Raw genomic sequence first — 15,590 nt, 5'->3', positions numbered from 1 at the left:
TTTATTTTATCATAAAGGTATACTTTTTTCCTTGTTAAATTAAAGAGAGGGGTCAGTTCTTTCAAAAAATATAAATTACAACATTTTCACACAAAGACTTTTTAAGATATTGCCTGTTATGTATGTCAGAATTGTAAAAAATACGACAAGAAAAACGGGGTGATACTTACATTGTGCTCCTTTATAATTTTTCATGCGATATGAATTACAATGAATTTGCCTTCATTTTAAAGATACAACTCATATAAATTAAATACATGTTGATTTCGAATGTGATTTGACATTTTTGGTTCTTTTTAGAGCATATTTGGAGTAGAACAATAATGTCTGAAAATAATCTATTTTTAGCATTTCACACTGTTTTTGCACGTGCTCCTATGTAAAAATAAGCATATAAAGGTATTGTTTTTAATACCTAAAAATTAAGATCAAGTGGTCAGGAAAGAAATGTCAAAGTTCTGAAAATTTCACACAAAGACTTTTCGGACATAGGTCCCCCCTTAAATCATGTTTCTGCTACAAACTTAAGAGCTGGACTTGACAAAGGTTGCTTAAAACGAAAACTGTAAACCAACTTTTATTAGTGAAGACTTTAATTCGCGATTTTATGAGGGTAAACTAGTCTGTGATGATTAATTTTTGTGATGAAGCCTTTTTTTGATCTGTTGTCGATTGACACAGAGACTTTAGGGATCGGTTCACGGTTAGAAATATTTGCGATTACAAGGTTTTTCGCGAAACTCGAAAAAATTTTTTGCACGTGAATAAAAGTTGGTTTACAGTATTACAAGAGGCCCACGGGCCTTATAGGTCACCTGAGTATCGTGTAACAACTTTCAAATAATTAAAATTGGTTCGTGTTTTACCCCAGAGGCCATGAAATTCACAATTCACAATTTTGAAAGAGGCACCATTGCTAATCATAATTAAACTGACCAGTCAGCAAGGGCCCCGCCATGGGGTAGAATTAATAGGGTGCAGCTTATGGAATGATTAAAAAATGTACGAAGAATCAGCAACAGCAACTGTATTCTTAAAATTTCAAGATAATTCCTGAATATTCAAAAACCTGAAAATAATATCCTTGTATTTACATCAGGCAGTAAAGAACAACTAAACATTGAATGTATATTTAAACAATTATGAAGCTTGAACATGTTATATAAAATGCCAGCCTTCAATGCATGCAAATATCATGAAGGCTTGACCTTAACTTCAAACAAACAGCAGTTGCAGACAAAGGTTTTCATTAATCTTAAAGTGACAGATAAAGAAAAGCCTACTAAATTTTCTGCAGCAGGCTAGATAATTAATCCCAAGGGATTAATTGTACCTCTCTCATCATTTTCTTCTTATGTTACAATAAGAACTTTTTCAGTATTAATGATAGAATGGGGTTTTTATACAACTATCCTAAAAATTAATAATATTCTTGTATTAACATAAAGTGAAAAAAGTAAATCAAAAAAGCTTCTTTAATCTATTTCTTGTTATTAGAATTCAATGAAATCATAACTATTAAACAAAAATAAATTATAAAAATTTATATTTAAATCCACATTTCAGAGTGTTCATAGCATTCCAAATTGACTTAACTTCAAAACAAACTTCATTTGCAGACAGAGGTGGTAATTCATCTCAATTTGACAGATAAAGATAATGCTCTGGATTTTCTTCAGGAGGAAAGCTAATTAATCCCAAGGGACTTATAGCAACATTCAGTTTACAATGGGAACATCTTCAGCAGTTATCTCTCTTTGCCAATGCTTTCGTATATAAAGTTAAGGAATCTACCCCACCACCCCAGCTCCAAACCAGGGGACATAGAGAACCAAACTTAGCATCAAAATATGTTTTTCTGCCTACTGAACTACCATACCAAATTTGAACTTGATTGCGCAACCATAAAAAAAGTTGCCCATTCATTCTTATGCATAGTTAAGGAATCTACCCCACCACCCCAGCTCCAAACCAGAAGACATAGAGAACCAAACTTAGCATCAAAATGTGTATTTCTGCCTACTGAACTACCATACCAAATTTGAACTTGATTGGGCAACCACAAAAAAAGTTATTAGAAAAAAACAGAAAATTTGTGGACGGAAGAGTGACAGACGGACAGACAGACAGACAGACGGACGGACACAGTGATTACTATAGGGCACCCGCAAATCCTTGCGGGGCCCTAATTATAAACTTAGCATGCTTACTCTATTTACTTAATACCCAGAGGTAGATCAGAGTAACAAAGAGAAAATGCACTTCCACTTTATAACCAGTTGTGCACCTCACCCTAAAGGAACCACTGACCCTGGGGCCACATATTTCAAAATTTTGCAAATTTTATCATAAAATGGTTGATTAATACTAAAGAGCAGATTTCAAAGCATTAATTTATTTTCAGACTATGTTACCAACCCCGACCAAGGGGCATAAAAAATAACCTTTTTGCTAGATGCACCTTTCTTCATCACAAATATATATATATATATACTTGAATCATTGGCATAAAACCCAAGAGCAAAGGAATAGATTTTTAAAGAATTAATGCATTTTCACTATATAATCAATAGAGCCCCGCCCTAATACCAGAACCCCTGACCCTGGGGTCATAAAATTCACAATTTTGGAAGAGGCACTCTTCCTCATCATAACTATGTACTTAGTTAGTTTATTTAATACCCAGAAGCAGAGAAGAAGATTTTCAAAGAATTAATGCATTTTCACTATATAATCAATAGAGCCCCGCCCTAACACCAGAATCCCTGGCCCTGGGGCCATAAAATTCACAATTTTGAAAGTGGCACTCTTGCTCATCATAACTATGTTATGCTTAGTTAGTTTATTTAATACCCAGGAGTAGAGAAGAAGATTGTCAAAGAATAAATGCATTTTCACTATATGTTCAATAGAGCCCCGCCCTAACACCAGAACCCCTGACCCTGGGGCCATAAAATTCACAATTTCGGAAGAGGCACTTTTTCTCATCATAACTATGTACTTACTTAGTTTATTTAATACCCAGAAGCAGAGAAGAAGATTTCCAAAGAAATAATGCATTTTCACTATATGATCAATAGAGCCCCGCCCTAACACCAGAACCCCTGACCCTGGGGCCATGAATTTCACATTTTTGGTAGAGGACTCAATGCTCATTACATTCATGCCAACAGTTTGACTGCTTGATGTCCAGGAGTAAAGAAGAAGATTTTTAAAGATTGCAATAATTTTGGTGGTTTTGGCCCCACCCCTCAGACCCCAGGGGGGTGGGGACCGTAAAAAATCACAATTTTTGTTCCCCTTCAGCCATAGATGCTGTATACCAAATTTGGTTGAAATTGGTTCAGTGGTTTCAGAGAAGAAGCTGAAAATGTTCAAATGTTAACACACGACGCATGACGGACGACACACAACGACGGACGAAAACAGATAGCAATAGGTCACCTGAGTTACTCAGGTGACCTAATAAAATCTGATGTTTACCATGATTTCAAATTTCATTCAATAATCATTCATCTCAAATTGTTTAGTATTTTTTTTTTATGCCTGAAACATAATTTTAATCATTTTTAGGTCACCTGAGTTACTCAGGTGACCTATTGCTATCCGTTTTCGTCCGTCGTCGTGTGTCGTGTGTCGTGCGTCGTGCGTCGTGTGTTAACATTTGAACATTTTCAGCTTCTTCTCTGAAACCACTGAACCAATTTCAACCAAATTTGATATACAGCATCTATGGGTGAAGGGGAACAAAATTTGTGAATTTTATGGTCCCCGCCCCCCTGGGGCCTGAGGGGTGGGGCCAAAACCACTAAAATTAGTGCATTCTTTGAAAATCTTCTTCTTTATTCCTGAACATCAAGCAGGCAAATTGTTGGCATGATTGTAATGAGCATTGAGTCCTCTACCAAAATTGTGAAATTCATGGCCCCAGGGTCAGGGGTTCTAGTGCTAGGGCGGGGCTATATAGATTATATAGTGAAAATGCATGATTTCTTTGAAAATCTTCTTCTCTGCTCTTGGGTATTAAATAAACTAACCAAGCACATAGTTATGATGAGCAAGAGTGCCTCTACCAAAATTGTGAATTTTATGACCCCAGGGTCAGGGGTTCTGGTGTTAGGGCGGGGCTCTATTGGTTATATAGTGAAAATGCATTTATCCTTTGAAAATCTTCTTCTCTACTTCTGGGTATCTAATACACTAAGTAAGTATATAGTTATAATGAGCAAGAGTGCCTCTACCAAAATTGTGAATTTTATGACCCCAGGGTCAGGGGTTCTGGTGTTAGGGCGGGGCTCTATTGGTTATATAGTGAAAATGCATTTATTCTTTGAAAATCTTCTTCTCTACTTCTGGGTATTAAATGAAGTTACCAAGCACAAAGTTATGATGAGCAAGAGTGCCTCTACCAAAATTGTGAATTTTATGACCCCAGGGTCAGGGGTTCAGGTGTTAGGGCGGGGATCTATTGGTTATATAGTGAAAATGCATTTATTCTTTGAAAATCTTCTTCTCTACTTCTGGGTATTAAATGAACTTACCAAGCACAAAGTTATGATGAGCAAGAGTGCCTCTACCAAAATTGTGAATTTTATGACCCCAGGGTCAGGGGTTCAGGTGTTAGGGCGGGGCTCTATTGGTTATATAGTGAAAATGCATTTATTCTTTGAAAATCTTCTTCTCTACTTCTGGGTATTAAATAAACTAACCAAGCACATAGTTATGATGAGCAAGAGTGCCTCTACCAAAATTGTGAATTTTATGACCCCAGGGTCAGGGGTTCAGGTGTTAGGTCGGGGCTCTATTGGTTATATAGTGAAAATGCATTTATTCTTTGAAAATCTTCTTCTCTACTTCTGGGTATTAAATGAACTTACCAAGCACATAGTTATGATGAGCAAGAGTGCCTCTACCAAAATTGTGAATTTTATGACCCCAGGGTCAGGGGTTCTGGTGTTAGGGCGGGGCTCTATTGGTTATATAGTGAAAATGCATTAATTCTTTGAAATCTTCTCTACTTCTGGGTATCAAATAAACTAACTAAGTATATAGTTATAATGAGCAAGAGTGCATCTACCAAAATTGTGAATTTTATGACCCCAGGGTCAGGGTTCAGGTGTTAGGGCAGGGCTCTATTAGTTATATAGTGAAAATGCATTTATTCTTTGAAAATCTTCTTCTCTACTTCTGGGTATTAAATGAACTTACCAAGCACATAGTTATGATGAGCAAGAGTGCCTCTACCAAAATTGTGAATTTTATGACCCCAGGATCAGGGGTTCCGGTGTTAGGGCGGGGCTCTATGGGTTATATAGTGAAAATGCATTAATTCTTTGAAAATCTTCTTCTCTACTTCTGGGTATTAAATAAACTTACCAAGCACAAAGTTATGATGAGCAAGAGTGCCTCTACCAAAATTGTGAATTTTATGACCCCAGGGTCAGGGGTTCTGGTGTTAGGGCGGGGCTCTTTTGATCATATAGTGAAAATGCATTAATTCTTTGAAAATCTTTCCTTTGCTCCTGGGTTTTATGCCAAAGATCCAAGTATATATGTTTATGATGAAGAAAGGTGCATCTAGCAAAATGGTTATTTTTTATGCCCCCCTGGGTATGGGGTGAGGGGGGGGGGTACAAAGTCTGAAAATAAATTAATGCTTTGAAATCTGCTCTTTGGTATTAATCAACCATTTTATGACAAAATTTGCAAAATTTTGAAATATGTGGCCCCAGGATCAGTGGTTCCTTTGGGATGAGGTGCACAACTGGTTATAAAGTGGAAGTGCATTTTCTCTTAATGTTACTCTCAGTCTGATCTTCCTCTGGGTATTAAGTAAATAGAGTAAGCATGCCAAGTCTTTAATTATGATCAGCAATGGTGCCTCTTTCAAAATTGTGAATTGCGAATGTCATGGCCTCTGGTTTAAAACACGAACCAAATTTAATTGTTTGAAAGTTGTTGCACAATACTCAGGTGACCTATAAGGCCCGTGGGCCTCTTGTTTAATACTCAATTATTTCATGTACAAATATAGAAAAAAAAAAAAAGCAAAATTGAATATTTGTACTTTTGTCTTTCAAAGAAAAATGCTATAAAGCTATATATACACATGGGATGTCACAACTTAGTGCAGATGAACTTTTAAAAAAAACAATATATTTTAAGAACTAATTACATGTAAATGGAAAACATCTGTTTCTATCATAAGCATTTTTATCTCTGAATCTATAAAACATGATCACCACATCACAGAATCACAAATGGAAAAGAAATAATACATTAATAAGGTCTGTTGTTACACTCTACATAAATCATATGCTATTAGACATTATTACTAAGGTGTCCTGTTTTATACCCAAGAGTATAAATGTTCTATTGCCTTTAAATTAAGATAATATTTTCTGACAAATAAATCACAGAGCTCCAGATAAGGTGCGTATTTGCAGAAATATGCATTAAATTTGACAAAATACGCATTGAAAATTAAAATAGAGCATACAATTACGCATTAGCAATCATAGATATGCATTACACCACAAAAGTACTGTGTACAACAAGTTGAAGAATACAGGTTTGACTTACTTAATGATACAAATTGAGGTTAACTCCGTGTTTGATTTTTCTCTGACTCTATGGCACAGTGTACCTTGACTTACTGTATAATCTTCCTTGTCAAAAAAGAATGCTTCCCAATCTTAGCAAAAAGTCTTGTTGGTATTTACAAAATTTATTCAAATAAATGCAGGAACTGACATTTGAAGTTTTTTCCCTCTTCAAAAATTCATACTTTGATTACAAGCTCAAAATCAAAGTAAAGGTCAAAACATTTATATATAAACAAAATACTCTTCAATCATTTTGCTGAAAATCAAAATCTGCATTGATTTGAAAATCAGGGAGTAAATACACTTTGGGGTAAAAAATTATCTGGAGCTCTGAATCAACAGATATCCAGTATATCCTTTTAGAAGATGACAGAGTCAAATGCATCAAAAAATCTAACATGAATTCTAGAAAACTATTTGAATCACCTTTAATTGAGCCAAACTTATAAGAAAAGTTAGTCATGTTTTATTATCATAGATTAGAAAAGGATGATTTGACCTTAAAAATCCTAGCATCAATCACTCAAAATTTAAGTCGAAGATAAAAAGTTTTTCAAAAGTAAGTCAAACTCAGAGGTAAAGTGCAAAGAGGTAAAAAATGTTGGCATCCAAAGGTCTGTACATATGAAATACACATATGAAATATCAAAGCCCCCCACAACCATTCTTAAATTGTAACTAAGGATAAAGTTTGGCAAAATTTTGCAAAAGTAGAAGGAACTCCAAAGTCAATGTCAAGAGGTCAAATAGGGTAGTATCAAAAGAAAGGTCTTGACTCAAAGAATTCATGTGCGAAATATGGATATTAATGTTCTTTGTAAAAATGAGGGCAGCTAGCAGTAAAAAAAAAATTTCAAGGATCATAATGTAGGAATTTTTAAATCATGGCCTTAGTTTTTGTTAAAAAAATATTGTACATACATATATTTATGATGTCATGTTATGATATAAGCATTTCTGTGCTGGAATTAAGGAATAACTGTCAGATTTTTTTTGGTTTCATCAAGATGATCAATCGAGTGGCTTGCAGGATAATTTGCATATGCATAAAATTATCACACAAGCCAATCAATAATGGATTGATAATCTTCATGAAACCAAAAAATCTGACAGTTATTCCTTATATTTACATGCTCTTGATTCCGCAAATTCATGAGCTACAAGTCCCGCTTCTGTCTCTATTTGTCCCGCCCAGCTGTAATTTTTTGTAACCGCACCATTCGATGAACCAGTAGACTTATGTAGAAATAAAGCATTTTTACCATGTTTACTATTAGTAATTTTATCTCTGACAGAGACATTGGAAGAATTTAAATAATAAAATGCTTTCTTTGGTTGTTAATATGGGAATTAATGTCGCAGCTGTTGCAGAAAAAATACAAAAGCGGGTTATGTAATTTTTTTTCTGCAATAGCTGCGACGTTAATTCCCGTACTAACAAACAAAGAAAGCATTTTATTGTTTATATTTACATCTGTATTAAAACTCAATCAAAGTAAAATTAAATTTGTTTAAATATTGCAATTAAGATGAATATGTCATTGTATGCAATAAGTGATGGAACAGCCATTGTTCATGAAATCTGTGCACATGGCTTGCTTAGTGTTGTTCATGCACTGATTAATGGCAATGGTCTTCATAAGAAATAAAAGACAAGCTAATTCAGAGAATTCGTGTCCACCGCTTAGGGAAAAAGTCGGCTCCCCCTGACTGAATTTGTAGAATTATTAAATGTATACATGTATACTGAAGCAAATAAAATACATGTATGTCAATATGCATATAAAGATTTGATTGCTTATTCTTTATTATGTGTATAGATTTTTTTATATGGAATGTTTATCACACTGTAATGATGATTTTATAGCCTCATAAATTTTTCATTTCACATGCTGAATACTATCATTTAGTTAAAAAAAAAAAAAAGTATTTAAAAAAAAAAAAAAAAAAAGAAAGGATCGACCGAGATTCGATCCCAGGACCTCTCACATTTGAAGCGAGAGACATAACCACTAGACCACGGAATCGCTTTACGCGCTATGAAGTATATGCAGAATTGAAGTCACATACATGTATATATTCATATTTTTATGTTCGGTATTCTCAAAATTTTACACAATCCATGGTGTTTGATTTATTAAGCCTTTATTAAACAGTTCTAATAGATGTAATAAGAACATAATGTCCGCCGAGAACCTGTTTTTTTACGCAATAACTCTCCTCATGCCCCTGCGCTAAAAATAGCGACATGTAATACTATAAATACTAATAAAACAAACGGGGCGGGGCACTTTGAGAGGGGCGAGAGACGTCCTAGGAGTTTTGGTATAAAATTACATTGCATAAGCTCAAAATCTTCTTGAAATATCGCCTGGAAATGATAGTTTTACATACAGACAGAATGTATAAATTTACGACCTTGAACTTTGACCTTTTGACCTCAAAATCTATAGGGGTCTTCATTAGGCCACAGGGAGTTGTTATATAAAATTTCATTGCAATAGCTCAAATGGTTCTCGAGATATCGTGTGGAAACGAAAGTGTTTTAACAGACAGAATTTGCTTATTTATGACCTTGACCTTTGACCTTTTGACCTCAAAATCAATAGGGGTCTTCTTTAGTCCATAGGAAGTTGCTATGCTAAATTTCATTGCAAAAGCTCAAAGGGTTCTCGAGATATCGTATGGAAACGAAAGCGTTACAGACAGACAGAAAGACGGACGGACTGACGGACGGACGGACAAACCCAAATTAATATCCCCCACTTTTCAAGCGGGGGACAAAAAAATATTCAGTGGATGTAAATCTAAACAAATTCATATCCAGGGAAAGAGAGATAATTCATTTATAGTTATCCTTAAATTACCATTTCGGCTATAATTTTTAAAAAATCCTAGATTCTCATCCGAATTTTTTGAAAAATTGAGGCAGGCGGGTGGCTTTTATTTTATATTTTTTTCATTTTTTCCTTTTTGCAGACTTATTATTGACCTGGTCAATTGTTGCAGATTTATCTATAATACCCATGCAAATAAAAGTCATAGCAGAGGTCCATTTATCTCTTACTTCACATCATCACCATCTTTAACAACCAATGACCTTTGTTTAATATGTATTGCAGCAATTACTATCTTTTCACCTGTTAAAATCATGCCGATATTCGTGGGGTTTAAAATGAAAAATGAGTGGTAGTTGAATACCCATCCTGATCAGAATTAAGATGAAGAAAACAGAAATTAAAAAAAATTGAGGCGGAGGTAAAAAATCGTGAGAACTGTGCAAAGGGGACAAATATCCCCCGCTGGGTATTTCAGAGAAGGTCCCTTTTTAATTGTGTCACTGTGGCTCTTTTTAAGATATTTACAAATATGCTTAAACAAAACAAGCTTTATAAGTTCCCCTTGACTCTCTAAATATTCTGAATGTGGAATTCTTGCTAATGAATAAATAATCACCATTTACAAATCTGCATTTGCTTTTGTAAACAATTTAAAGTAGCTTATTCTTTAAATGCTACACTTATTGCAAACAACTAGAAGCATTATAAGTATTTTTATTGCATCATTTCAATGCATGTTTGGCCACAAAAAAGTGATTTCAGAGGTAATAATATCATCACCTCTAATTGCTATGATCATAATGATGTAGTACTTTAAAGTACACTCATTGATCAGTGTTTTAAACAAAATAAGAGAATTAGTGTCTAGCTTAATGTCCTTCTTATTGGGAGAAACATTCTGAAGATTTTATGACACACCCATACTTTTAAATACACATAAGTAATTCTATCCCAGATTTTGAGGGTCTATTTTCAATCTTTTTAAATAAAATTTATATTTGATTCAATCAAATACTACTTTGTTAAAACACCTTTTCTATTAGCACTTAATTATTGGTAACTGTGATATTCCTTCAAATAAGATGATCTGAATTCAAAAATATATGACACCTCATGTTACTTTAAATTTGAAGGAAGGGTGATATTAGATATGCATGTTGTTTTATATATATACATGTATTAACATTTGGCTCTGGTATTAGGGCTAGCTCAGCTAGGTTATCACAAAGCTTTACATATTTAAACTTGAAAAGGTTATTTTTATTCATATATGTACTGGCTCCAAGGCTCTGGTAATTGGGCCAGCTCAGCTTGGGAAATGGATTGATATATATTTACATATATACAGACCTTTGGCTCTGGTATTCGGGCCAATTCAGCTAGGTTATGACACAGCTTCACATGTTTGAAGTGGAAAGGGTTGTTTCTGGCCTCTTCAAATGACCTCATGATTTTGTCACTCATCCATTCCACCTAAAGGTCAAATTTACAGAACAGAATCTAAAAGTAAAAGTCTCCCATGCTAGCTTTCCAGTGACTATGAAGAAACACACAAAGCATTAGAAAAAAATATCTGTGTACCAGTACAAGCTCAGAAAAATTAGGGAATATAGACAGAATTTTGTTTATATTGCTTGTTTTGAGTTTTTTTTTGAGATATGACTTGAAATACATTTATCAAACAACACTTTGAATCTAATTTTCCTAGTGATATCTTTTGCTAATACAGTAAACCATACTTATCACGAAGCAACAGGAACAAATGATTATGCTTCGTTATAAACGTATTTCATTTTATATCTGATAAGATCACACTATTTTAAACTTCAAAGACATGGGGAATGAAAATCACTTCGTTATATGGGTCAATTCACTGTAAGTGTGTTCATTATAAGCATGTTTTGCTGTAGTTCTACAAATGGTTATTTCAGTGTCTTTATGATCCACCTTAAATATCTTCTTGTAAGTCAGTCTCTTTTATGTCAATTGTACTTTTAATTATTATACATGCATTTTGTAGCAATTTGCCAATGACCTTCTATAAGTCGATCAGTATGGATTTTTACTAGAATCTGTTGCCAACTTCAGATTTTTATCCTATTGTATTTACCTGTGTTTGAAGGTATTTTCAGGAAGTATGACTATATTTGATCTGATATAAATAATTATTTCTACAATTATAAGTTTATTAAAATTTGTAAGCACTTGTTACTTAATGCATGTTGAAAATAGACTTTCCCTTTCTGCATTATATTAAGTTCTACGGTATGCATTATAAATGATTATTCATTGTCAAGTTATAGTTCTCTTATAAATTTTCTCTATTTCCTCCTCCAGAGAAATATTGAATTTTCTAGGACTAGCCCATAAGTGGGACAGACAGTTTCAGACCAAAATTAATTAATAAAAATCAAACTTATAGGAGAGTATATATGGTATCAATGGTTATATTTGAAGAAAAATATACAGACATGACATTTCCAGATTTCACAAGAAAAAAAATTATTGAAAATGGGATCAGTTGGGTAACCAGCAGCAATATATTTTTCTCAGGCCACAGCAGAAGTTATATATTAGGGAGAAGTATTAGGGTATTAGGTTAATGTTTATATCTAGGTTTCATCTTAGACCATTAAAACTTACTTGAGATTTGGCAAACTCCACCACATTAAAACTGACATTGTTGAGCAGGGCAAGGGAATAGGGTGAGAGTCCAGATTCAGAATTCCTCCACATCTGATCCTACAGTATTAGTGACATGCATGTATTTTAAATAAAGCAATATAAAATACTGTATCATTTAGAATTGAGTATACATCTTGAATTTTCTAGAATCTATTCATTATATATTATATATTCCTTTGTACAAAACTTAGATCTTCCATCGCAGCCCGATCCTACCTCTTGAGGTCATGATTCGAACAAACTTGAATCTACACAACCTGAGGATGCTTCCAAATCAATATGACAAATCATAGATTTGTTGTTCTTTACAACATTTTTTTAAAAAGATTTTCCCCCTATATAATCCTGTGTAAAACTTTGACCCCCCCCTTAAGGCCAAACTCTACCCTAGGCTTCATGATTTTTTTTTTTTAAATTGAATCTAGTCTTGCAACACTATTACCGGTATGAAGAATTCTTATAAGTTTCAACTATTTCTTTAGATCTAATGAAGAAAACAGCCTCCTTTTTTCTCTTTAACTTACCAAGAGCTGAGCCAGTTCTAGCATTCGGCCAGCAGTATCCACAGCAACCAGCACATTGCCATCATTTCTCATAGTCTGTAGGATTGTTGCTGTTAAATATTGATCCTCATAACAATATATTTCAATTCTTAGTTCTAAGTTGTAATTGTATGAATACTTTAACCTTTTTTTTCAAAATAGTCATAATTATATAACCTGTTCATATAGAATATTACACAGATTATTTTAATAGTCACTGAATCTCTGAATGTGCGTAAACTTTAAATATTCTGAAACAAACTTCAGAACTATTCTACATGTATATGATTCTTACTTAATAACTGCTCGTCTCTTGCTCTTCGTCTAGACTGCACATATGTGGCATTAAATGCATCCGTTATCATCAGATGTGGTCTTGAAATATTCTCCAGAACACAGCCATTCAAATGTCTAAAGGAACAGTATACATTTAAAATATTCATCAGAATGAATTTTAGATGATAATACAGCATATTGTCCCTAATATTCATTTCTTTCTTCTGAGAAATGATGATGAGTGCCCAAGTCACCTAGACCCATTAAAATATCAAAGATTTACCTAATTTTAGAATTTTAGTCTACGTGAACGATAAATCTTCCTTGGGTTTACCTTTCTTTCTTGTGATTGTAATCCACAGCGTACACGATTTCTTCCTCTCCATCTTTGATGATTTTCCAGATCGTCCCCCCTAACATGTGACCAGCAGGTAAAGGTGTTATCTGTAGACCATGTCCCTTTCCTTTCAAATTAGCATTCAGAGGATTTTAAACTCACATTTCCCCAGCCAGATCACAATTATTTAGTTTTTTTATATTTACATTCTTATTAATCTAATAATCAAATTTGTGTTAAATACATCAATATGCATGTACATATGTTTAAATGGATGAATAATTCCAATAAATAAAATTTTATTAAGCAAAATTATTGCAAATTTTAAAACATTTATTTAAGTAAATATATATAATTTTACCTTTCAAATTGACAGTCTGTGAGTATTTAAGCTGCACTATTTTGTCAAAAGCAACATCCACATCATCCAGAGTGAATATGTCAAAATCTTCAGTGTTGTGCCGAGACTTACAGAGATAAAATTAACATTACTAGAATTGCAATACATGTGAATGTGGATGATTTAAAAAAAAAAAAAAACTCATAGAAGTATATTGAATTTAACTGCAGTTTGAAATTTGCTGTTCATTGTTTGGGACAAAAAATCCAATTTTTATTAGACAAGAGGCCATTCATATTCACAAGTCAAAAATAACTCTGGGAAAAGATCTTCTGATGCTGAGCTTTTATAAACAATAGAATCATGATTTCCAAATTTCACAGATAATATATTATCTACACAAATGTTTATATTAATATACTACTAAGAAAAAATGTCTTAAACAGACCTGATATAAATCATACATAAACATCTGTCCCATTTTATACACAGGAATGGTAGCATAAATGGGACAGTTCAAAATTCCATTTCCAACCAGGTAAGGGAGAGCACCAAGGTGTATGTGATCAGGATAGGTCAACAGAATAGCATCAATCTGATGAGCATGTCTGAAATTATATTTCATACAACGTAAAATAAATACATAAGTTTAGAAAAAAAAGACTTAACAAAAGTCTCGACTATACAATCAAGAAATTAAGAAGCTTCATCGTGTCTAGATATAATTCCTCCTAATATACATTCCACTCCACCTTATTTTCGTGAGATATCATAGTCATTGACTCTTGATAAGCAAGACAAATTCATGTATTGTGGTTATTGCTTTATACATTAAGGAATACTATTATATGAGAGAATTGATATTTCGCATGCACACTGTCTCGCGAAATTAAGCGAAAATAAAGTTCTTGCTAATAAAAAGTGATTTACAGTATTTTAATTTTTTTTAGAAAATGAAATTCATAAAATTATTGTCTGGATCACCAAACCATGACTTCAAAAAAGAAAGACATGCTTGATTTAGTAATAGCTTATCTGCTGACCGTTTAACTTCTCTGATGAATTCCATACTGAAATCTTCATCCCAACCACAGTCCAACAGAAATCGGAACTCATCCACCTGTAGCATGTAGCATGGAGGTGACTCATTGTGAGCCCCAGAAAATGGCTGTAGTTTTATAATGTGGTTATTGTTTCTATATATTTTTTTTCTCAATATATTTCAGAAATTGATTTGTTTGTGTAGATGCAGAGTTTTAATATTAAACGAATAGTAATAACTCTTACATAGATTTGATCTTCATTTCTTAAGAAATTGAGAGCTTTAACGCTAACAAGCAAATCATGATCTCCCGCCGGGTTTCACGCTTTTACAGCTTCCATTTTGAAAAGAACGATAACTTTATCAACTTCCGGTGAACTTTGCCACTTGAGAAGAATGCGGGTGGGTACGACCCGATTTCTTGTTCGATCCGCGTGGTTACGACCCGATTCCTTGTTCGACCCGCGTGGTTTCGTTCCGAATAAATATTAATTAACAATTTCAATAGTGCCTTATCATGCTTATAGTTCAATAATTCGGCTTTTTTGTACATATAACTGTTTATAATTATAATATTTATAATTATGATGTTTTTGGAAAAACACTGTTTACCCTCTGTTTATACAGTAATTTTTGTGACACCTTATTTTCGGTGCAATTAAAATCAGAGATATTTGATCTTCAAAGAAGGCTGTAATGGTGAGCATGTTAATTATCTAATTATTTATTTACACCACAGTCCCATCATAGTCATTGACCATCTTGATAAGCTATTTAGTCACATCTATTTCATTATTTAGTTTATTTATTTATTTATTTACTATTTAGTCACATCTATTTCATTATTTAGTTTATTTGTGTTTATTATTGCTATATATACATTCTAAAAAAAAAAAATATTGTTATTCATTTCCTATGCATGT

At 33.4% G+C, this 15,590-nt stretch overlaps 2 protein-coding genes across 2 annotated transcripts in view; one reads left to right on the top strand and one right to left on the bottom strand.

The window, feature by feature from the left end:
- LOC134238093 (cleavage and polyadenylation specificity factor subunit 2-like) overlaps positions 1-14,803 on the bottom strand; it is an 82,595-nt gene extending 67,792 nt beyond the window's left edge. Inside the window, exons 1-8 of the mRNA XM_062720219.1 lie at positions 14,669-14,803; positions 14,074-14,233; positions 13,647-13,752; positions 13,283-13,412; positions 12,968-13,083; positions 12,655-12,743; positions 12,089-12,187; positions 10,796-10,918 (exon numbers count right to left, since the gene is read on the bottom strand). Of these exons, the coding sequence (XP_062576203.1) occupies positions 10,796-10,918; positions 12,089-12,187; positions 12,655-12,743; positions 12,968-13,083; positions 13,283-13,412; positions 13,647-13,752; positions 14,074-14,233; positions 14,669-14,754 (909 nt within the window). The 5' untranslated portion in view covers positions 14,755-14,803. The remainder of the gene's footprint in view (positions 1-10,795; positions 10,919-12,088; positions 12,188-12,654; positions 12,744-12,967; positions 13,084-13,282; positions 13,413-13,646; positions 13,753-14,073; positions 14,234-14,668) is intronic.
- Positions 1-15,590, top strand: part of LOC134238092 (uncharacterized) — a 381,131-nt gene that overhangs the window by 312,801 nt on the left and 52,740 nt on the right. The gene's annotated exons all lie outside the window — the stretch shown is intronic.

This window comes from Saccostrea cucullata, unplaced genomic scaffold, assembly GCF_032062105.1.
Source record: "Saccostrea cucullata isolate Sc308-1 unplaced genomic scaffold, CSIRO_AGI_Scuc_v1 ctg568, whole genome shotgun sequence".
In the NCBI taxonomy this organism is placed as follows: domain Eukaryota; kingdom Metazoa; phylum Mollusca; class Bivalvia; order Ostreida; family Ostreidae; genus Saccostrea; species Saccostrea cuccullata.
This window is presented reverse-complemented; position numbering and strand designations above follow the sequence as displayed.